This window comes from Caretta caretta, chromosome 9, assembly GCF_965140235.1.
Source record: "Caretta caretta isolate rCarCar2 chromosome 9, rCarCar1.hap1, whole genome shotgun sequence".
NCBI classification, from domain to species: Eukaryota; Metazoa; Chordata; order Testudines; family Cheloniidae; genus Caretta; species Caretta caretta.
The window spans coordinates 1,659,350-1,683,687 of NC_134214.1; the positions used below are offsets into that span (position 1 = coordinate 1,659,350).

General features: G+C 45.4%; 2 protein-coding genes across 12 annotated transcripts in view; both read left to right on the top strand.

Annotated features, from left to right (window-relative positions):
- ATP13A3 (ATPase 13A3) overlaps positions 1 to 5,038 on the top strand; it is a 132,281-nt gene extending 127,243 nt beyond the window's left edge. For all 11 annotated transcript variants that reach the window (XM_075132019.1, XM_075132021.1, XM_075132020.1 and 8 more), the window contains one exon: positions 526 to 5,038. In XM_075132019.1, coding sequence (XP_074988120.1) covers positions 526 to 723 — 198 coding nt within the window. In that variant the 3' untranslated portion in view covers positions 724 to 5,038. The remainder of the gene's footprint in view (positions 1 to 525) is intronic.
- On the top strand, positions 651 to 18,934 carry GP5 (glycoprotein V platelet). Its single transcript, XM_048864534.2, is given in 5 exon segments — positions 651 to 738; positions 14,591 to 15,750; positions 15,752 to 15,931; positions 15,933 to 16,417; positions 16,419 to 18,934. Coding segments are annotated over 5 exon segments (2,001 nt in total). The 5' UTR covers positions 651 to 725; the 3' UTR covers positions 16,582 to 18,934.
- Positions 18,935 to 24,338: the final 5,404 nt, after the last annotated feature.

A 24,338-nucleotide genomic window follows, 5' to 3' on the forward strand; every position in this document is an offset into this window, starting at 1 on the left:
TGCGTACTGCTTATTGTTGGTTGGATACTGCTGAACAAACCTGTGTATGTGTAAAATATTTAGAGGGTTTTTTCCCCAAACTTGGGCATCAAACAGACAGTTACATCACAAGAAGTGTTTTCAGGCCATTACTCCTCAATTGTATACTTTGGGAGTTGACTAGTTCCTCTGAAACCGTGCAGTTATAGGCAGTACTGTGAGTGCTTTGGAATGTGCATGAACGGGATTGCAGATGCAGGAGACCTGGATACTATGATGCAGAATCTTCTTTTCTCCTCGCGTTTGTACCTTTTGCTGCCATACTGCAGAAGAGGGAGTAGGCACAGCCCTGTATGTAGATTCTGCACCACACTGTCTTGATCCTATATAATGACAACAATTTCTAAATGAGAAACTAAAACAATTCATAATGAAAGTCTGACTCATTTCTGATGTCTCATTGTAAAATTTCTGATGTGGTTTTAAAGTATTTTGCTCTTGGCAGCCTGGTTTTCATATCTGTTCCTTTCCCTGTCCCTTCTGCAGGAGGCTTTGGATCGCTGGAGAGGATGCTTCCTTTCCTCCCTGTTTGGCTGCAGAAAGAAGATTCCAAAAGCCAAGTACATGCACTTAGCTCAGGAACTGTTGGTTGATCCAGAATGGCCACCAAAACCTAGAACTACTACAGAAGCTAAAGCTCCAGCCCAGGAAAATGGTTCATATCCAATAATCACTATAACATAACAATGAATCTCAGTGGTATGTTTCTTTAGCAGTATTCAGAGCTATGTAATTGTATGGCTTTATTTAGTATTGCCGCATATTAAGTGTTCTCCTAGTACAAACATTTCTGGTTATTTTGTCTCTGAATACAAAGTTCAGAGCTGGACATCATACAAATTATACATCAAAAAACATTGAGCTAGATGACGTACAACAGAAGAAAAAAATTTTTACTAAATTTTGAAGCCTCACTTGCCCAAAGTGAGCTGTATTTAAAGGTTTAAACTGCAGGGCAGTTAAATAGGGTCCTTTGAATATTTGGGGAATGTTAATATTTGGTGGTAATTGTTCCACCCTGTGTACCAACAGCAATGTGAGCATAGTGTGCTGTCTGACACAACCTTTTCACAGCAGTACTAGAGACCCATAGAAACCACATGGAAAGGGTTGTCAGTTATTTCTTCACTTTTTATGAGAAAGCATCATGACTGTAAGGTGATCCTGGAGTTTTAGTGTGTATCCCTCCTATTTCACATGGACTAAAAACAAGTTCATACCTAGTAGTGCAAGAGAGTTTCCAGCTGTTGGACAGGTAATGGTTTGGACTTGCAGCTAGTCCTTAAGTCTGACCCTGCAGGTACTGGGAATGCAGTAAAAACCGTGTGCTCAGTCCCTAGGAGGAAGGAAGCACATTACTCTCAAATGAGCTCTTACCCTCCTCTTCAGCTAGTCGTAGACTGCAGAAGGACAGGTTGTTGGGGGTCTTTGAAGAACCTAGGCCAAATAATTCTTCTTCCCTTACATCTCACTTCTGTTGCATTTAACTGACTGGTGGCTCCATACGCTCTCTGTGTCCAACAAAGGGATTAGATTACTCTTAGCAGACCAGGTTTTATTGGTGTTGTGTGAGCGATTTTTAACACTTTTGCACCAGAAAGGCCAGAACTATCACTAGGAGGCAGAAAATGGTTTTCACATGCCCTTAGCATTAGCAAATATTAATCCTGGACACCAAGGGCTTATAAATACCAAAGGATTGGTCTACCAGTGTCTTAATTACCATGTAGTTGTGTGCAGCAATGTTAAGATGGAAACAGATGAGCCAAAATCCAGGTCTTGTTATAAAATGATCGGGCTGCCGTGGATTTCTCTCTTTTTAAACCTTTTGCAGCCAGTGGTGCCATGAGTACTTGAAGTGCGAGTGCAGTTTCATGGTGAGGTGGTGCCAAAGAGCACTGTACTAGGCCACAAGGGAAATGAAATCGCAAATATGAGACAGCAAGCAGCAACAACTTCAAAAATACTGGGTTTTAGAAGCCTGTCAAAATGGGTAAAAACCCAAAGCCTTTGGCAACCAAATAACAGTAAAACCTTGAGGAAAAACTCCTACAGTCAGTTCCTTTGCTCTTTTGAAAGAATAAAAAGTGCTGAGATTTGGACTGCCCTTTTTAACTCCGTGAAATAGACTGATCTAAGCAACTCTGAACTTTGGGAGAGGACACCAGAAATCCAGATCTGACCCTTACACGAAAACTCCTCTAGGATTGTATGTGGGGCTGAATGAAACCTGTGGAAATTACTCCACTCTAGGGAGTGGTCTCCTGCTATAAAATCCTGGGGGGTAGCTTGTTACGTTATCTAGGGAGGATATCATTCTCTAGGGTTCTTCTGTAAGAGGAGTTTTGCAGCTCAGGCCTATTTCCCTTGTGTTTTCGTGTATGGCAATATCCTCCTGCCTGGACAGGGTTGAATGTGCCATGCCAACCTTGGCATTAATAATTGGGGCATAAATGGTTTGGAGGGTTCTTCTAGGACTGTGAAGATTAGCAGTTACGTTAACAGTTACACCTCATGAATTAATGGGTGTACTATCCCCTATGCCAACTGACAGCTCTCTTCCTGTTTTATTTTGGGACGGCATTTACCAGCTTTTAATCAGTAGTGCAGAACAGAATTGTCCTTTTCCTGCCTTTCGTACTGTTGAACTTCAAACAATATTTGTAACTTTAGAAGAGTGTAAAAACTGGATCACTGTTACTGATGTTGCCACTGTTGAGTCTTTGAAATATCTCATTCATGTGGAATTGGGGCGGGGGAGACGGGGGGGGGAATATTGCTAGCTAAGTGAATATTCTTGATATCTCCCCTTTATAGAAAATATTTTACTTTAGTGGAAAGATTCCATGAAGCTATGCATCTTGGACCTTGACGCTGTGACTTACGACCACATCCTAGATTTGTTTAAATGTTAACTTACGGGGGGTTTTGAGTTAGTTTCATTCATTTTGACTTGCTTGTTCAGTCAAAAGTGAAGAGGAAAATGTGCACGTGGTCTGCGTCTTTCAAGTACTGTTGCTTAGTGCTCTTCCCCCAAACTGCTAATCAGTCTGTCCTCATTCAGATGTTAAAGTCAGTCTTTCATTTGTGATGATGATATTCTGTGTACCAGCCCATTAGAAATATCCAGATAATAAGGAGTAAATTACTTGTAGAGCAGTGAGTTTGTTTAAAAAGTATTCTAATTTTTTTAATTAGGGCCAAAATTGTCAAGTGTGTCCATTAATTTTGGGTGCATGGTTTGTGAAAAGGCGAGCATGATTTTCACTGGTCCTGAGCACCTGCAGATTTCTTTGACTGCAGATGGAATTCTGGGTGCTCAGCACCTCTGACAGTCAGGTGCTCAGCACCTCTGACAGTCAGGTGCTATGTTCTTCAAGTTGGGCACCAAAATTAGTGGATGCTTTTGACATCATATGACTGAGCAGCTAGGGTCTTTGACCAAGAACAGTTAGTTATTGTTCAGAATAATAGATCAGCTGTCTTTTTTGGGAAAAAAATCCTTTTAAACTTTTCTTTTTGTTGCAAGGTTTTGTACTTCTGAGGGTTCAAATACAGCCATGGAAGTAGGCGCAGCTCCTACTGAAGTCCCTGGGAATTGCACCTTCTTACCTCAGGGCAGGGTTCAGCCCTATTTGCCTGTATATCACTTTGAAAGGAAGATGTGATTTTTTTTTGAAGTGTACAGAAAGATAGCAAACTAGATCTGGCCCCAAATTAGCAAGTTCAGTTCATACGCTGAAGTAAGTTGGACTTCAGAGTTTGTGCTTAAAAGAAACCTTCTGTAAATTTGTTCTTGAAAGCTAATGAATTCAGATGAACAGAACTATTTAGTGGGCCCTACTAATTACTTTTGATGGTCTTTTTTCTTTCTATTATATAATTCAGCCTCACACTGAGGAGTTTGATTCAGATTTTCTTATTAAATTATTTAAGTGTATACAGACCTAAATTTAAATCTGTATACATCTTACTTCAGTGTGTTAGGATTTGTAAATATGACTGATATAAATATTATTTATGCACATACTTAAAGGAATGGTCTACCCAGGAAAGCAATTGTTAAATAATAAATGTAACTTTTAAATTTGTTTAAATAAATAACCAGATCTTTAACATGTGTATCCCTCAGGGTTGTTTTTAAAGTTCTCCTTCCCTTCAGATACAACTAATGGCAACTGTAGGTTTCCTACATTATATCACTAAGTCTGCTGTAAAATGACCTGCAAATAATGCTTGAGTAAAAGTGGCGAAGCCAGCCACAAAGCAAAGATTATTTTGATTAATTTGTAAACTTTAAATTGGGAACTTTTACAATTGCACTTTCAGTTTTTAAAATGGTCACCGTTTTTATTCTATTTATTTTATTTCTTGTTCTGTGTTTATGAAGATTGTGCTGAATCAGTTCATCTGAAATTGGGTAAATAATCCTCTACTGTATTATGTATATATTAACATTAAACACATGCAGGATGCTTTTTTATGCTGCAAGTTTTTTAGTATTTTCCTTGGTCATCTCAACATTCAAGATTTAGGAAGTGCTTTAGAATTTCTCCCATGAAATTTTGAATGATAAAATTAGATTTTTATATGTCTGAGGGAAAGGGGTGGTTTTCTGACAATTTTTAGAGTCCTGGATATGTTAATTTTATACAGTATAGCTTCAGGTTTTTACAGCTATTTTCAATGAATTGCAGCTTGTTTGATAATTGTGAACCAGAAACTACTCTTGGTTTCGGTGATGACTTCCTTGAATCTAACAAAAATAGAAGGCTCATGATTTTAGTGTTCTCTGGAAGCTCACCTTCCTCTTGTTTTTAAAAAGCTAGTTTAAATCAGAAGTGACTCTGCATCTTTATATTTAAAACCATGCACTGCTGCTCTAGAATGGTACCAGGTGTCAAAGGGGCACACATGCGTCACTGTACATTGCAATTGTAAATAGCCTTGTAAAATCATTTTTATGATTGAAGCTATTTGAAATAAAAATGTAAATGAACAGCGTGTACTTTCATAGCTTTTGTTATTTGTGTACAGGAATGTTTCTCTAATTCCCTCTGTCACACATTTGGGGCTCAATTCAGAGCCCACTGAAATAGATAAGAATGACGCCCATTGGCTTCAGTGGGCTTCGGCTCAGCCCCATCTCCATGCACTCTTGCTGAGTAAGGGGCATGTGTGCGCATATACACACACCAGATTAATATCTGGAAACAGTGACAGTGACCTCAGTCTTCCATCATGGATTGATGAAGGCCGTGTTGAGGCTGTAACTTGTACCTTACGAAGGGTAGTGATGCATTTCTGCTTCATTATTGAGATCTTCCCGTGCTGCTTCCTTGCAGCATGGTGTGCTGATAGCATTTCTTCTAAGGTGACACTTTCATTTCTTGCCAGTCTTCTGCCTGCAAACAATGTTGTTCCTGACACTATCATATCTATCCTGCTCTGCGTCTGGAAACATCACTTCATGAGTGAGGCTGAGACCCTTTCCATACTGCAGTATGGAAATACATTTAAATATTCCAGGACAAAGAACTTTGTTTAAGAAAAGTTAAGGTAGAATGTGTTTGAGAGGGGTCCAGCCAACACCCAAAAGCTTGACCGGTTTTTTAAAAACCCAGGCACAAACCTGGATCCAAAACAATATTTTATGAACCTTTTGCTTTCACCAAGATCCTTATGGACTTAAGTTTTTGTTGCAGACAGTTCATGGAGGCAAGGGAATTAAACTGTGGAGACACAGAAAGGAGGTAAAAAGTGCCCAATCTGGATTGCTTAGTCTAAGTCTGGAGCAGAAAGGTGCCCGTTCCCTACTGGTGCTGCCACGATTCTAGCTCTGATGCAGAAAAGCCTTGTGATGGAGAAGTGGCTGGAACTGAAGGACCTGGTTTCCCTTTTTCACTTACACTTTGGCAGAAGTACAGGGGATTTAAAAATAAATACATACATGAATCTGAGACTGATGTTCCTTTGGGTCCACTACAAGAGCCTGTATATCCAGTTATGTATTGGACAGGTGACATAAGCGAGACATTCTGCTGCTCTTGGGGATGTATTTCTCCACCTTATTCATGATGGGGGATGGAATAAAGTATTCCGGCTCTACTCAGACTTCTACTGGGCTGGTGGGGCACTGTGACAGGGTTGGGCCAGATGGCTATAGGAGAGTCTTTTGTTTAAAAAATTTAAAAAAAAATTTTTTTAATCAGTTCCAAACCCTTACAGCTGGAATGGTGTACACTGTTGCTTGGGGGGAGGGATAGCTCAGTGGTTTGAGCATTGGCCTGCTAAACCCAGGGTTGTGAGTTCAATCCTTGAGGGGGCCATTCAGGGATCTGGGGCAAAAATTGGGGATCGGTCCTGCTTTGAGCAGGGGGTTGGACTAGATGACCTGCTGAGGTCCCTTCCAGCCCTGATATTCTATGATTCTGTGATTCTTAAATGACAGCAGAAAACAGCTCTTCTCTGGTAGTGAAATCTCTCCCCTTTTCACTTCCATCTTATCACAAAAGATGTAACAGTATTTGTACCACACATTTTCAAACTGTATATTCAAATAAGACAACAACACAGGGTCAGTTTTACTTTATGCATGCAAGTCACATGGAATTTAGAGCAGTTGCCTTTCCTTTTTTGACAAAAATAAACTCCAACCATTTAATAAATGGGAGAATAAAGAACATGTGTTACCAACTACCTGAACAGAGTTTATTACATTAGTTATCCAATTAAGTTTTAACCACAACTGAATTGGAGAGTAATAGAAGGCAGATATATTAGCCCCAGGCTAAGTAGGTCCCTTTTCCCTGGGTAAGGTAACAGGGAAGGTTCCGGAACAATCAGGAACCTTCTGGAGACAATTAAGACAGGCTGATTAGAACACCTGCAGCCAATCAAGAAGCTGCTAGAATCAATTAAGGCAGGCTAATCAGGGCACCTGGGTTTTAAAAAGGAGCTCACTTTAGTTTGTGGTGTGCGTATGAGGAGCTGGGAGCAAGAGGCGCTAGGAGCTGAGAATGAGAACGCGGACTGTTGGAGGACTGAGGAGTACAAGTATTATCAGACACCAGGAGGGAGGTCCTGTGGAGAGGATAAAGAAGGTGTTGGGAGGAGGCCATGGGGAAGTAGCCCAGGGAGTCGTAGCTGTCGCACAGCTGTTCCAGGAGGCACTCTAGACAGCTGCATCCCACAGGGCCCTGGGCTGGAACCCGGAGTAGAGGGCGGGCCCGGGTTCCCCCAAATCCTCCCAATTCCTGGTCAGACACGGGAGGAGTCGACCTGGACTGTGGGTTCAGAAAAACGGCCAAGCTGAGGGCTGCCGTGAAGCTCCAAGGCGAGCAAATCCGCCAATAAGCGCAAGACCCACCAAGGTAGAGCCAGAAATTTGTCACAGGCACATATGCCACACTTTCTGGTAGACCACATCCACACTGACCACAGCTGTCCTCCCTTTTTGAATGCAGGTTTCTATGTGTATTCCACTGTGGGAATGCATGCGCTCCATGCCCCTGGGGTCAGAGAATTTTTGAAAGCAGTATTTGTTGCTCTGTGCATGTGCCTTTGCCTTCCTTGATGAGTCCTTACATAATTTAAAGAACTCCGGTGCCACGCTCTGCTCCACGGGAATATATACAGCTGCCCTAAAAGGGAAGTATCACAGGCAGCCTTACAAACCTAGACCGGCGTCTCAATAATTATTTCACCAGCAGTCTTATGACCCTCCTGGTAAGAGACAGGGTACAGACCTCTCGTTTTCCTTCACCTCCCATGCCTACAGCACCGTCTCAATCTTATCCCCCCAGTAAAAAGATATTTTGTGACAGGAACTCAAGAGCTGCAAACCATTTATGATGCCTCTTCGTGACCCCCACATACCCTCTGGGGGTTGTTCAGTACTCTAGTTCCACAACTAGAGTGCCATAGCAGACAAGTGGGTATTAGATATCATCTATCCCAGCTATGTGATCGAGTTTACTTACCTACCTTCTCCAAAACCTGCATTCTCACGAGGAATCCCTCTTCCAGCAAGTAACAATACAGTGCGCACCTCTTCAACACCAAGGAAAAAGTTTTTACTCTACATAGTTCCTAGTCCCTAAAAAGTTGGGTAGTTGGAGACAGAGATGTATCCTCGATCTCTGTAATCTCAACCACTTTATTCACCAACTGAGATTTCACATGGTCACTCTGGCATCAATACCCTATCCCTGGAAAAAGACATATGGTTTACAGCTCTTGATATGAAGGTCACGTACTTTCACGTGGATATTCACCCCATCCACAGGCATTTTCTCAGATTCATGGTGGGCCCTGACCGCTTTCAATACACGGTCCTCCCATTTGGCCTCACCACTGCCCCCATGGTTTTTACCAAGATCTTTCTGGTAGTAGGAGCTCTTTTCAGACAGAACGGCTTCACTGTTTCCCTTTTATGTTGATGATAGGCTTCTTGTTGCCAAAACATATCAGGAAGCCTATGGGTCAACCTCATCAATGCTTCAACGACTTACTTCCCTAGGAGTCAGTGTGGACTTGGAAAAGTGTCCTCACTCCATGCAGACTACAGACTTCATAGGGGCCACTCTAGATTCGGTCATGGCAAGAGTTCATCTCCAAAGATTTTGGATCTTGGATTTTGGAGTTCATCTCCAAAGGTTTTGCACCAGGAGTATGCTAATAGGTCAGGTTAGATCATGTTATAGACAACCTTTGAGTTCCAGTCAGAACTTTGTTTTCCTTCTGGAGCCAATGGCTTCATGGACTTATGTTATCCCAGTTGCCATACTTCACCTACATCACCTTCAGACATAGCTCCAGAGAGTGTATTCACCAGTCAAATACAGCGTGAATACCTTGGTAATAATTCCGTCCACAGTAACATCTTTCTTGATGTGGTGGAAGGATCCCCATCAGGTATGTGTGAGCGTCCCCTTCCTATTATCCTTGTCAGACAAAATGATCATTAGTGACCCCTCTCTCTTCAGCTGGGAAGCCCACATGGACAACCATACGGCGCAGAGTACTTGAATGTCCCAAGAGACCAGGATGCACATCAACCTTCTGGAACTCCAGGCAGCATGAGAAGCTTGCAAGGTTTTTCTACAATTCATCCTATCCCACCATGTCCTCATAATGTCAGACAACCTGACAACTGCCTTTTAAATCAATAACCAGAGAGGAGTGAGATCAGTCCCCCTATGTGTAGGAGCAGCCACCCTGTGGTGTATCCGGAATCAAAGCACCCTGTTGGCAGCTTATTTTCCAGGAACTCAGAATGTGTTAGCAGACACCCGCAGCAGGTATCTCTCCATCAGTTACGAGTGGGAGTTGCATGATTCAAAATAACATTTTTGTTCAATGGGTGGCCCCTGATCAGGTTCTGTTTTGCCAACTGAACAAGTGCAACATAGGTTGCTCCAGAGGAGCTCTTTGACTATGCCCTCAGAGCGATGCTGTCTTTCTCCCCTGTTCAAACCATCTGAGCATGCCTTTCCTCCCATACTGCTCCTACTTTGGGTCTAACAAAGTCACGACAGGGTACAATTCATCTCCATTTCCCCCCAATTGGCTCTCAAATCTCCTACAACAGTCATCTCATCATCCACTCATCATCCAGGCCTTCCCTGATCTCTTGATCCAGGAGAAACGCAGGATCAAGCATCCCAACCTCAAAGTACTTCATCTCATGGCTTGGATTTTGGATGGGCATCAACATTGGAACATTCCTGATCAGAAGCTGGACAAACAACCCTTAATAATAGCAGAAAGGGCTCCACTAGAAAATGCTATTCAGCCAAATGAAGCGTTTTTCTGTCTCGGCACAGCAGAAACATCTCCTGAGTCAGCAGATATTCCCCTATTTTGGACTATCTTCTTTCTCTCACAACAGCTGGGCTATCCCTTGGTTCTATATGAGTCCACCTGGCAGCAGTCAGTTCATGCCATCCGCTGTCAGGTGATTATTCAATTTTCATTCACCCATTGGGGAGCAGATTCTTAAAGGGCCTGATCAGAATTTTCCTGCCAGTAAGAAAACCTACTCCTCATTGGGATGTAAGCCTTGTATTTCCGGTACTCACTCCTTTTGAGCCTTTAGGTTAGACATGGAACATGTAGCTATCAATGAAAGTTGCATTTCTTGTGGCCATCACCTCAGCTGGAAGGATGGGTGAGCTGGGAGTCCTAGTGGTGGATGTGGTACACACTATATTTGATAAGGCCAAATCTCTTTACAACTACATCCAAAGTTCCTCCCCCAAAGAAGTTTCGGAGTGTCACATGAACCAGTCAGTCCACATATCTGTTTTTTCTGAATCTGCATGCATCTGAAAAATGCATCTGAAGAAGAGCAGAAACTTCATTCTCTCAATGTATGCTTTTACCTTCTATTTGGAAAGGTCAAAACAAATTAGAAAATGACCTACATTGTTTCTCATTATAGCAGAATGAGTCTGAGTTCAAGCTAGATCCTCCCAGAGGATCCTTGAGTGGATTTCAGGCTGTATCCTGTTGTTACTAGTTGCTTCTTCCTCCTGATGGGGTGAGAGCTCATTCTACAAGAACACAAGCAACTTCAGTGGCCTTGCTTCAGGAAGAGTCCTTACTTGACATTTGCAAATCAGCTCCTTGGAGTTCCATCCATACGTTTGTGAGGCCTGGTGCTATAGTGCAGACCTGCCCACTGATGCTTCCTTTGGGACAGCGGTTCTCCAAACAGCTCTGCTGCCTGCATCTTCACACTCTCCCCCTACTTGAGTACTGTTTGTCAGTCACCCACAGTGGAATGCACAGAGGGACCAGCACTCAGAGGCGGTTACTTACCTTATAGTAACTGGAGGTTCTTCAGGATGTGTGGTCCATATCTATTCTGCTGTCTGCCCCACGCTTTGCTTCGGCTCTTTACTGGATTTGCGGTAGAAAAAGAACCAGAGAGGCAGGCAGACTACGCCGCCCTTTAAGCCTTTGGTTGGAAGCGCAAGGAAGGCAAGGGCACGGGCAAGGACCAATGGACACTGCTGGCAAGAATTCGCCAACTCCAGGCACATGGCACGCATGCATAACCACTGTGGAATACTGATATGGCCAACACATCTCCAGTTACTGTAAGGTAAGTATCCTCCTCTTTTGTCCCAAAGCATATTGCTTGTAGAAGCCCTTTGGGGGGTTTGTGTGTAAATGGGAGCTGTGGGTATGGGGAGCCTCTGAAGATCAGTCCACTTCTCTTACATGACTAAATATGAATTTAACTGTTGGCAGTGAAGTTAAAATAAATTCTGGCTTTTGCCTTTAAAATACCACTCATTTTTGCATAACTATAAGTTGAGGTGTTATCTTGAGGATGCATTATGCTGTCAGCCTTCCCATGTAAAATGCAGAATCATCTGAGTCCTCACTTGTCTCCTGTACGCTTACTCGATGCCTCTAAAATGGCTCCTTCGCCTCTAAGGTAAGACTCACGCAGCTATTTTTAGTTTAATTTTAGTTTATTTTATGTAACATTTGGCTGAGGGCTGGGTTTAGAATGTGCACAGGACAGTAATTCAGAATAAGGTAGATAACGTTTTATTGAATCTGGTATATTTGATTTTCGAATAATGTGGGTTCAAGTCCTGGTGTGTAAACTTGTCAGTCTGACATGTTCATGTGCTGAATTCCTGGCATTCCTGTACAACACACTGAGAAATCTTAGGAACCCAGGAATTGCTGCACTAGGTCAGACCCAAGATCCGTCTAGCCCATTGTCCTATTTCTGATGGTACCCATCACCGTGTGTTTCAGAAGAAGATGCAAGAATCCTGCAGTAGGTGGAAGTGGGATAATTGCCCCTCAATTGGTCTTGTCCTGATTCTCAACAGGGAATGGCTTAAGTCCTGAAGCATGAGGTTTAATGTCCCTTACAGAATTTTCAGCATAATTAATTATAACAACCCTGGATATTCTTGTTTTCCATATAAATGTCCAAGCCTGTTTTGAATCTTCTGACATTTTTGGCTTCGATCCAATCCTACTCTGCTTTCTGTGTCATGGCCAGCTTTTGATCCATGAGGATGCTTTGCCTCTCACCCAGTGATGAGATTCTTTAGCAGGCTTTTGTGTGGGATCTTAGGCCCTTGCGGGGAGGGGGTGGGTTCTGAATAAATTGTCAGCTGGTTTTCCTTTATGTGCTTCTTTATTGACACAATCAAAGAATTCTAGGATCCTACTTGTGACAGAGTTTTCTTTTGCAGAAGGCGAGCTGGTTACACCCTGTCAGATCAGGAACATCCAGGTGTTTTGTTAGTGTCTGTACTGATCATTTCAAGCAGTTTTCCAGAGGCAGATGTAAGGCTTACGGGTCCATAGTTCCCTGAATCTTAGAGCCTTTTTAAGCAGATACAACATCTGCTTCCCTTCAGTCCCCTGGAACAGTGACTGTTTTAATGAATGATCTGATGTTCCTGTTAGCAGCTCAGCTGCTTCAGAATTCTTGGATGGACCTGCAGGCCTGATGACTTATTGCTTTTTAAATTATCCGTTTGCATCAGCAACTTTTCTTCTGTCATCTCCGTCTCTGAGAGTAGCTCAGAGCAGGACCAGGATAGGAATCTCCCAAACATCCTCTGTGATGAAACATGATGCCAGGAAATTATTCAGCTCCGTCAAAATGTCCTTAACTTCCTTAATTGGCCCCTTTTAACCTTGCTAAACCAGCCACCCCACCTTCCGCAGGCGGCCTACTTCTTATGTACTTAAGACTTTTGTTGTTCGTTTTTATACTTGTAGCTATTTGCTCTTCTAAATTTATTTTGGCCCTCCTAATTTCCCTTTTACTTAATGCCTGCTGTACTTATGCTCCTATTTATTGGCTTCACAAGAGTCAGATTTCCAAATTTTGAAGGATTTATTTCTGGCTTGATTAGACTCTCAAACCTTGCCATTTAACCATAATGGTTCATTAGTTACCATCCTAATTCTCTATGTCAGCGATGTGTGTTCTTCTAAGATTCTGTTATTATTGGGGGTGGAGGGGGTGGTTAAGTATATTCCATGCCACTTCTAAGGATTTTACTTCCTTTACTTGTAGCATTAGGGCCTTTTTGACGAACCACATTGTACTGAAATCTCGTTTTGTAAAGTTTAGTACCACTGGTACCTTACCTCCCCCTTGGATGTTGAGTCTAATTATATTATGGTCACTATTACTTACTGGCTCAGCTCCTGTTACTTCTTGAATTAGCTCCTATATATTACTTAAGGCTAAGTCAAGAATATCCTTTCTTGTGTGCTCAGGAATTAGCTGTTCCAAGAAACAATCATTTGAAGTGTTGAGAAATTGCTTCTCTCTACTTTGTGCTGTTGTACCATTTGATCAGTTTATGGGTGAGGTGTTGAAGTCCTCCATTATCATCACTGTGTTAGATTTTGTTGCCTCTTTGATCTCTCTCAACAGTTAAACTCCTACCCAGGTATGACAGAATCTAAAACCCTATTGTGCTTCTGCTAATACATACATTGCACAGCTAATTTCCAAATGTTAGATGACCTACAACTGGAAGAGAAATTTCATATAGCTGTATAGATGTGGAGGATGGCTTACGCTGAGCTGTTTGGCCATATCTGTAAGAGTGCTTGTTTTGTGTGATGATGATAAAAGTTGTAATCTTCAAAGAAGAGCATGCTTCAAAGAGCTTTAAAATATTAATAGTGATCACAAAATATTGATGATATATGCTTTTATTGTGGTTGACTAATACAAATATGAAAAATTAAAGATGATAAATCTTTAGTCCTCTGAACTTAGAGAGGAGCACCAGGATTGCCATCCATCCGGCCTTTACCCAGACAGTCTGCTTTTTGGCTTCTGTAACCAGGTACCATTTACAGTTGCCAGGTGCCTGGTTTTTGACAGGAAAGTCTGGTCGAAAAGGGGACCTAGTAGTGTCCAGTTAGATGTACTGACTGGGCCCCCAAAGTCCTGTTACCATGGGGCGAGGAGAGGCGCTGGGTCATTAACCTGTGCCAGCCCCTGCCCAGCCGGGGCCGCAACCTACCTGCAGGCAGGCTCCTTGTCAGGATGCAGCAGCTCCCGTCCCAGCCCCAGAGCAGAGGGAGCCCAGCTGGGGGAGAGGGACAGAGGCGGGAGATGGAGACGATCTAGCAAGTGATTGGGGGTGAGGAGGAATGAGCGACAGGGATGGGGCCTTGGGGGAGAGGCGGAGAAAGGGCAAGGTCTGGGGGAAGAAGCAGAGAAGGGGTTGGGCCAGGGGGAAGGGGTGGAGTATGGGGCAGGGTCTTGGAAGGGTTGGGGACTTGGAAGGGGCGGGGCCACTGGGGGTCCGGTTACCAGCAATTAGAAAGGTGGCAACCCTGGTGAGCACCATCAAAATGCCTGTAATCAAATAAAAGAGTTTGGGGAGTTTTCATCATAATCCAAACTGAAGTTTAGTACATGTTTAGGTTTTTGCTAGTCATTCACACAGTAAATGTTATGATTAGTACAAAATTATTACAAATATGTAAAATGGAAACTGAATTCTCTGGTGCTAATTTATAACTGCTCATATTCCAGGCACTTCAGCAAGGATGTTGGTTTTTCGTTTAGCTGTAATCATCCATCTTTTCCTTCAGCTGAATGCATCCGTTTGCCCTGAGAAATGCGAGTGTATTCTGAAAGATGCCATCCGTTGCTCTGGTCCCGGTATCGAAGACCTGGCATCGTTAGGTCTGCCTACCAACATGACACACATTCTAATAACAAATACTAAGGCAACAGATTTGAAGGACAAAGTCTTTTCTGGAATGACAGTGCTACAGCGTCTCATTCTGTCTTCAAACCAGCTTTTCCTAATTTTGCCTGGAGCTTTTAAAGGCTTAGTAAAGCTGAAGACCCTCAAACTGTTTGACAACAAGTTAACTCAGCTTCCCACAGGAGTGTTCGGTGAAATGATGGACCTTCAGCAGTTGATCCTTGAAAATAATTTGCTGAAAGATATTGAGTGGAGCCTGTTTGACAAACTAGTCAACTTGCAGGAGCTGTTTTTGAACAAAAACCATCTGACAGAGCTTCCTGAAGGAGTGCTAAGAAACCTCGCCAAGCTTAAACTACTGAACTTATCCAGAAACTATTTGGCAGCCTTGCCTAGAAATATATTTAGCACATTAACCAGACTTGAGAAGCTCGCTCTGTATATGAACAGGCTCAGTTCAATAGACTCTGGTGTGTTTGATAACCTGAGAGAGCTGCAGGAGCTTCTTCTGCATTCAAATGGCATTCAGTCCATTGCCCCAGGCACGTTTCACAATCTCCTTAAACTAAAAAGTTTAACTCTCTCTCAAAATAAGTTGCAGTTGTTACCTCATGGGCTCTTTCTGCATTTGCACAATTTGACTAAATTGACCTTGTATGGGAATCCACTGGGATCCCTTCCAGAAATATTGTTTGGAGAAATGAGGATTCTCCGGAGTCTGTGGGTATATGACACCAAACTCTCAATGGTGCCAGATTTTGTGTTTGGTAATTTGACAAATTTAGAGCTACTTGTGCTGACTTTCAATCCTGAGTTAAGTGTTCTCCCAAGGAACGTGTTCAGTGGTCTAAATGAACTTCTTACTTTGTCTTTGCATACAAATAATCTCTCTAGTCTCCCGGAGGGCATCTTCCAGGGTCTGCAGAAACTTCAGGAGATTTCCCTTTTCCATAACAGGATTGAGGTTCTTCCTAAAAACCTCTTTTTATAATCTCAATAATCTCCAGGCAATTTACCTAAATTGTACTAGCCTGCAGTCTCTTCCTGGAGACTTCTTTACCTCTTTACCCAAGCTGCAAGAGGTCGTGCTTGACAACAATCCTTGGAAATATGATTGTCAAATTGCTGAATTCAAAGGGTGTCTCCAGAGGAATTTAGACAGTAAAAAACAAAGACAAAGTAAAAAATGTCACGTTCCTAACTTGTGACAGTCCCGTAGCATTAAGGAATATTTCTCTCTTGTCTCTACCAGATGATCATTTTCACTGCCCCTCTACCACAGCCCTTCCACACCACACACTTGAGAGCTCCACGGGTTCCCACACTTCATCTTTTCTTGTCACTGAATACTTGCCTTTTACTTGGAAGACCCCCACAGCTTCTGTGTCCGTGACACATACGAACACCCCCTCGCTACCTCTGTCTGCTGCTCCATATTTTACTGATTCCACCACTGAAGACGTCGGGCCATCTGAATTTCACCCCACAGAAACTCCAACCCAAACTCCCACCGGCATAATGAGAGAAATCAACGGAGTAAGAGAAATTGTCTCAACCACTGCCACACCGGTCAGTGGATCACAAGACCATCTAAGTGCTCGGCCATTTTTTAAATTTAAAGTTCCATATAGTCAAACATTTTTGTATCTCTGTTTTGGCTGTAATAGTCCAAGTTTTAACTGTTGTGACCACTTTGTACGTGCTATATGAAGTCAGGCGGCTTGCACACTGTAGCAATAGCCCTGCTCAATCCGTTGTACTGGTGAGAATTTTACGTAGGGTTAGGAATGCAGATTTAGGAGCTCAGTACTAATGTAACATAGAGGGTTAGTTGCATTACTGGGCACAGGCCTTACATTTCGGACATTACAGATGTCATTCAAAGTATTGTGTTGCAGATCTTGCGTAGCGAGCACTGTAAACAGAAGACTGTGTTTGTATCTCAGCTGCACAGCATTGTACATTGAAAATGTACTTTATGTACTGTGTATTTTATAGTATTTACCTACAGTAATAGCCCCAGCTTTAGCCAGTTTTCTAGCTTTTTGAAGTGCGATACACCGTGGCAAGCAAACTAGTTATAGCGATTGGGTATAGAGTTTGGCCATCATGCTTAACTACTAATACTGCTGTAGAGAAACAGACTAATGTAATCGTAAGGATTTTTCAATTTGTGCATAGAATCATAGACTATCAGGGTTGGAAGGGACCTCAGGAAGTCATCTAGTCCAACCACCGGCTCAAAGCAGGACCAATCCCCAATTTTTGGCCCAGATCCCTAAATGGCCCCCTCAAGGATTGAACTCACAACCCTCGCTTTATTTGGTTTCAGCAGTTTGCAGGATAATTCTGTACCCTCAGTTACATGTATTATTTTGGTGGTTTTAAAAGAGAGGCTCCAGCTCAAACAGAAGTTATGGGCTTGAAGCAGGAATGGCTGGGTGAGGTTCTTGACCTGTGTGATGCAGACATGCTGGAAGTAGGGTGATGGGGATGCGGCAGCAACCAGCAACCCATGGCTTGCAGAAATAATAGCAACCAATGTGTTGTTTCCATCACAGACAGGGTTAACAGTTTGGTTCAATGGCTCTCCGCACGCCCACTATACAATTGTTCCCCTGGCAGGAGATCAGACTAGATTATCATATGGCCCAGCCTGGCCTTCAAATTGTGTGTGTTTGGGAAGGACTAAACTGCATGGTTAGAAAATCCGTGTCCTCACTGGGCTTGCAAATGGCACCTTAGATTGCTAAAGATGAAAAATTTGTAAAACCTGACGGTGTTCATCACTTCCAGAGCGTGTTCACTTATTGGACATTACTCTGCTTGGACAATGGAAAATAAACAAGTCACTTTCCTTTGTTTCTAGTCAGTTTTATTTTCTAGTGATCTGCATTTGCACCCTACTGCAATGTCTAAGAACACAATAATGGGACCAAAGGTCCATCTAGCGAGGATCCTGTCTTCCGACAGTGGCCAGTGCCAGGTGCCTCAGAGGGAATGAACAGAACAAGGCCATTTGTCACTCAGTCCCAGCTTCTGGCAATCAGAGGTTTAGGGACACCCAGACATGGGGCTGCATCCCTGACCATCCTGGCTAAGAGTCATTGATGGACCTATCCTCCATGAACTTATCTAGTTCTTTTTTGAACCCAGTTATACTTTTGGCCTTCACAACATCCCCTGACAATGAGTTCCGTAGGCTGACTTGGAGTTGTGTGAAGAAATACTTCCTTTGGTTTGTTGTAAACCTGCTGTCTGTTCATTTCATTGGGTGACTCCTGGTTCGTGTGTTATGGGAAGGGGTAAATAACCCTTTCTTCACACCAGTCACAAGTTTATAGACCTCTATCATAGCCCTTCGTACTCATCCCTTTTCTAAGATGAACAGTCCCAGTCTTTGTAATCTCTCCTTGTATGGCAGCTGGTCCAGACCGCTGATCCCTTTTGTTGCTCTTCTCTGTACCTTTTCCAATTCTAATCTCTCTTTTTGGAGATGGGACAGCCAGAACTGCACATAGTATTCAAGGTGTGGGTGTACCATGGATGGATATAGTAGCATTGATATTTTCTGTCTAATCTCTTTCTTTCCAAATGGTTCCTAATGTTCAGCTTGCTTCTTTGACTGCTGCTGCACGTTGAGCAGAGATTTTTGGAGCACTATCCACGTTGAGCAGAGATTTTTGAGTGGTAACAGCTAATTTAGACCCCATCATTTTTTATGTATCGTTGGGATGATGTTTTCTAATGTGCGTTACTTTGCATCTATCAGCATTGAATTTCATCTGCCATTTTGTTGCCCAGTCACCCAGTTTAGTGGGATCTCTTTGTAACTCTTCACAGTCAGCTTTGGACTTAACTCTCATGAGTAATTTTGTATTATCTGCAAATGTTGCCACCTCACTGTTTACTCTTTTTTCTAGATCATTTATTAATATGTTGAACAACACTGCTCCCAGTTCAGATCCTTGGGGGGACCCTGCTATTTACCTCTCTCCATTCTGAAAGCTGACCATTGATTCCTACCCTTTGTTTCCTGTCTTTTAACCAATAACTGATCTACTAGAGGATCTTCCCTCTTATCGCAAGACTACTTACTTAAGAGCCTTTGGTGAATGACCTTGTCAAAGGCTTTCTGAATGTTCAAATAAACTATATACATTGGATCACCCTTGTCCACATTCGTTGATGCCCTCAAAGAATTGTAATGGAATTGTAAGGCATGATTTCCCTTTACGAAAGCCGTGTTGACTCTTTCAAAAATATTGTGATCGTCTTTGTGCCTGACAATTCTGTTCTTTAATGTAGTTTTAACCAATTTGCCTGGTACTGAAGTCAGGCTAACCAGCCTGCAATTACCAGGATCATCTCTGGAGCCTTTATAAAAAATCAGTGTTACATTGGCTGCTCTCCAGTCGCCTGGCCCAGAGGCTGATTTAAGTGACAGGTTACATAGCACAGTTAGTGGTTCTGCAGTTTCAGATCGGAGTTCCTTCAGAACACAGGTGAACGCCATCTGGTCCTGGTAACTTCTTACTGTTTAATCTATCAGTTTGTTCCAAAACCTCCTCTAATGACACCTCAACCTGGAATAGGTACCACAGTGAGGCAACATAGCCTTCCCTGCCCTTTCCTCAACTTGTGCGTAATAGCAGTGGTCTTGCTGATGAAAACAGGCTCATCTGTGTTTAATATGCCTTGTAGTACAATGTGATAAACCCCGTCAGAGTGGGAGGGTTGGGTCTGTTTTGTTACAGCAAGTGTGGATCTGCCTGGAAGAACCATGAACAGAAGCAGCAGAGTGGTTTATTGCGGTGCGTTCAAAGAGAAGAGGGAAGACCATGTGAAACTATGTCTCAGTTGTTTCCAAGCTAACGCACACTGAGACTTCACAGGCTGCTACCATACATGTGGATTCCTGCTTATGCACGTTTTTATGAGCACTTGGTGTCAGATCAATTCTGCTACCTGTCATATCAATATTATACTGCAAATCTACTTCTAATCAGGAGAGAAATGAAGGGAGGCTGCATGTATGTGAGAGGCAATTGTCCTGCAGACAAGCAGGGGCTACTGTTCCTTCCTGCCATATATATTAGAGAGGGGCCCCAAATTTCAGGGCAGTGGGGTTTGATGAAAGGAGTTGGATCCAAAACTGGCAGGAGCTGTCTCCTCCAGAAGTGGATGCATCGGAAATCTTGCAAAAACTATTTGTGCAAGATTTTGGCCCAAAAAGGCAGAAGTCTCATGGGAACAACATGTGGAGAGATTTCCATACTTTGGTCCTAGTTTGGCCTCAAGCCCTAAGACTAACCTAACCCTAATCCAGACCTGAATCCAAGTTCATGCATAATGACCAAGTTCCAAAATTCAGCCCACCGGAGGCTTCAGCTCACTGCTGCACAGTCAGACATTAACAAAGAACGGCGTGATCTCCTTTCATCAGCTGGCACCCTGGATTTCACAACAGGAACCCTGGTACAAGGCACTGCGGTCAGTCAAGAGATAAGAATAGAAGGCGGGGGGGGGGGGGGACGAACGACCCATTCCTCTCCCATGCTGATTGCCGTGCTTCGTTCTGGCTCTGACAGTTACGACCCAGTGCCAGAGAAGGGCTGAGCTGCACGGTACAGCTCCTAGTCCAGACCTCCTAGAGTGTGGAGATGTGGGGACTTGCCTAGGGCCCAGACAAGCCAGCCTGGTTCCTGGGCAAAGTGAAGGCTGGACTTCGGGGCTCCGGGCAGGAGGGGAACCTAAAGTCAGTTGTGTGTCAAGCTGCTCCCGCACAGGGAGCTCCTCGGGGAAGGTGCCACCGCTTTAAACCCGTGGTGCTGCTCTGGGGGGGCACTGCCTGGCCCCCTGGTGGTGTTCACCCCAGACATAGCCACGTGCAGGGTAAAGGCTTTAATTCTGTGCCCTGGCGCCTGTGTCAAGGGGTCAGCTTCTTTCTCAGGCCTGATCCGGCATGGTGCTGAGCCCCCGCAGCTCCAAGGGTGACCGGGGACCCACTCACGCTCCACGGGTGCCCTTGTGGCCGGTGCTTAGCCAGGGTCGCTGAGCCTGGTGCTGGGGCATCTGCTCCCCACGGCTGACTGGAGCCATTTCAGCCTCGTGGCTGCACACTGCTACCAATAGAGCCCTGCCTGGGGATGGGGCGAGGGGGCGGCAGAGAAACTTCACAGGGGGGTTCCTGGCCCCACCCTCTCCGCAGGCTGCTGTGCAGCAAAGCCCCATCGCCTGCATGCCCAGGCGGCCTCTGCCCCCCCGGGGGCTGGATTCACCCCTCAGGGGGGCGCACATGATGCATAGGACCTGGTGTGCAGTGTGAACTTCACGCCCCAGCCAACTCCTGCTGCACCTGGGATCCCTGCAAGCTGCTCTGCGCCCTGTGGTGCCCGCTCGCCACCCCTGCTCCCTCTGCGACAGCCCTGGGCTGGACCCTCGCGTGCTCTGGTTGGCACACAGCTGGCCCAGTGGGAGGAGCAGCTCTGAAATGTTGCATTGGCACGCAGGGTTAGGCAGCATGCTTGCAGCACAGAGTAATCACAGCTGCTGCTCTGTTTCCCCCGTCTGCTCCCAGGCGCTGAAACGCTTTCCAGCTCTCCACGAATTTACCCAGAGAGAAGGTATTAACTCTAACTCTCCTCCCACGCCCCTTGCTTCAAGCACATCCCTGCCGTCTGCCAGGCTGCCCTGGGACTAAGGCACCCTGTGTTTCCGTCAGCCCTGCCAGCTGCTTTCCCTCCTAATCCTTCCTCAGCTCCAGATTCTCCCCACGGTCCCTCCCATGCCTACCTGGTAGATCTTCTCTGGCAGAGCTCTCTCGGGCTACCCCCAAATTTGCGGGGCTCTGTTCATGGTGCTCTCCCTTTCCTCCCACCCACCTCTGAAGCATTCAGTGCTGTGGTTTTGGGTTAAATGACATGACACAATTCGCGCCATGCAGTTCCCTGGCCGCAGTGGCCTTTTCCGTTGGCTGCATCTCTGCGGCCCATCCTTGGTCTTGTGTTGCCACCGCACTGCAGGTTTGCAAAGTTGAAAGTCTAAAATATTTCCCGCTACAACAGATGAAGCTTGAAAATCACTGTGCTTAGGAGGCCATCAGCAAGGAGCCGGCCCAGCAACAGGAGAAGATGCATGTGTTGGCTAATGTGAACGACAAGGGATATGTAAAGAGCTGCAGAATTCACCGGCTGAGGTCTTGAAGGATTAGATGTGTGATGACTCTGGGCCAGTGCATCTCTCCTGGTGAAGTTACTTCAATAGCAATGCAGGAGCCAAGGCACTTCCTGGTGGTAACAGATTGGGAGGAGCTGATGGAGGAGGTGCAGCCAAGGGTCATTATTCTCATTGTTTAAAAACTGAAAATGATCAAGGAAATGAAGTGAGAGGGAGCCTGGCCCTGGGACTGCTGCGTTCCAATCCCAGTGCTCACAGCTGCCTTCTCAGGCCTGGAGAAAGTGGCTTTCAATTTTAACCTCTCAAACTCGGGTTCCTCCTCCCCTGCCATACGGGGGCAACACTCTGAAGCTGGGAAGTGCTGTGTGAGTGCTAAGGGCTGTGTGACGAAGTGGGACTGTTCTTAATGTTTCCTCTGAATAGTGTGGGGGTGCCTCAGTTTCCCCTAGGCAGTTCTTAAGTCTCTAGGTGGTGGGGTAAGGGTGTATGATCCTTGCAGAGCCCTAGAGGGCAGGGGTCTGGACACAGAGAATGGTCGACACCCTGTTTCCTGGCAACTGATGGCCTGGGCCCTTCCCCCCTGCAAGGTGAGAGCTAAAGGTCTGGAGAACAAAGGAATCTGGTGACCTCCTGGCCTGGGAAAGGGACAAAGCCCAGAGGAGGAGGGGCTGGAGAGAGTTTCAGTTTGGGGCTGGCTGGGGACGAGGAGTGAAGGGCAGACGTGGTTGTCTGGCTCATTGCCCCCCAAAATGGACCCAGCTGAGGGGTCCCGTTCTCTGCACCTACAAGCTCTGTGTTAGACCATGTTCCTGTCGTCTAATAAACCTTCTGTTTTACTGGCTGGCTGAGAGTCACGTCTGACTGCGGAGTTGGGGGGCAGGACCCTCTGGCTTCCCCAGGACCCCGCCTGGGCGGACTTGCTGTGGGAAGCGCACGGAGGGGCAGAGGATGCTGAATGCTCCGAGGTCAGACCCAGGAAGGTGGAAGCTGTGTGAGCTGTGTCCTGCAGACAGGCTGCTCCCAGAAAGGAGACTTCCCCAGAGTCCTGACTGGCTTCATGGGGAGTGGTTCCAGAGCATCGCCCAGGGATCCCATGACAGGCTGGTACTGGCGGGTGGGCTTTTCATGAGGGTGATGCAGTTTCATTTGTTGTGGGAAGGGCACTCGTATTTCGAGCGTGTGCCAGCCAGCCACATCACCTGAATCGCCTCGTGGCCACAATCCCACTCCTCAGCTAGCCTGCCACCGCGCCTTGCCATGTCCCTCTGGGATGGGGCTGATCTCCACTTGCTGTCTGCTCTGTTTACAGGAGAATGGCCAGAGCTGGGAGCCGGCACCTCCTGGCGCCTGATCTGTGCTCGGACACTGGTTTGCTCTGTGACCCTGGGCTCGGGGCTCCCCTCCTGGGTGCTTCCCATTTGGAAAAGGGAAAATAACACCTCACCTTCCTACCTGTGGGAGCTGGAGGCGGGGGTGGGAGCCCATTGTGTCTGATGTGCTGCCTGGTCTGAGGGCTTGGTGGTTACAGGGTGGATGGGGACGGCTGCGTTTTAAACGCCCACCCCCACTTTGGTGGAGCAGGGAAAGGCTGATCTGGAACAAATCCCAGGCTGGCAAAACTCCAGTGAGCTGCTTCCGCTACTCCAACCCATGAGCACGGGGAGGCCCAAGGTCCACCTCCACCTCCCCTGCAATCTAGTTTTCCATTCATCTCCAGCCCTTGGACACATCTCTTCCGCTTGGGATTATCTCTGCAGCATGACTTGGCTGGGATTCCCGCATTCCTTCCTCGGTGAACACGGCCCTGGGGCCCTGGCCAAAGCCCCATGTTGCTGACGCTGCTAGGTCCCGTTGGTTCCCGTTACCTGGGCTCAGTCGGGGCTTTTCCAGAAAGGGGGTGGGGGTGGAAACAAAGGTTTGGACTTTTTATAAACCGTCACTTTCCTTCTGTTAACTCAGTGGAGGTCTGAACTTTATCTCACTCATCTGGGCAGCTGATCGCTCGCTGACAGAGAACAGGCTGCAGATGTCTTCCTAATCCGAACATGGTTCACAGCTGGGCTGTACTTCCATCGTCATCTCCGGGTGAAAGAAACAGCGATGCTCCCTTTTCCCCGGGGCTGTTGCTAAGCGCTGTTCAGCTCAGTCATGGCTGTATGGCCCCCGCGTAACCGTGGCAAGCTCTCCCTAGGACAGAGGCCCTGACCCCTTCAGAGGGGGGTCTCTAGTCTTCAAGCAGCAGCTGTAGCGTCCTGGGTGCTGTAGGAGAGACCCAGGGTGACATGGGGGCAGAGCAGCTAGGTTTCCCTCATGTGGTGCTGTGACTTCGTGTGGCGTGTGCTCGAGGGTGCAGAGACCACGGCTGGGGCTGGATCTTTGCACTCTCGCAAT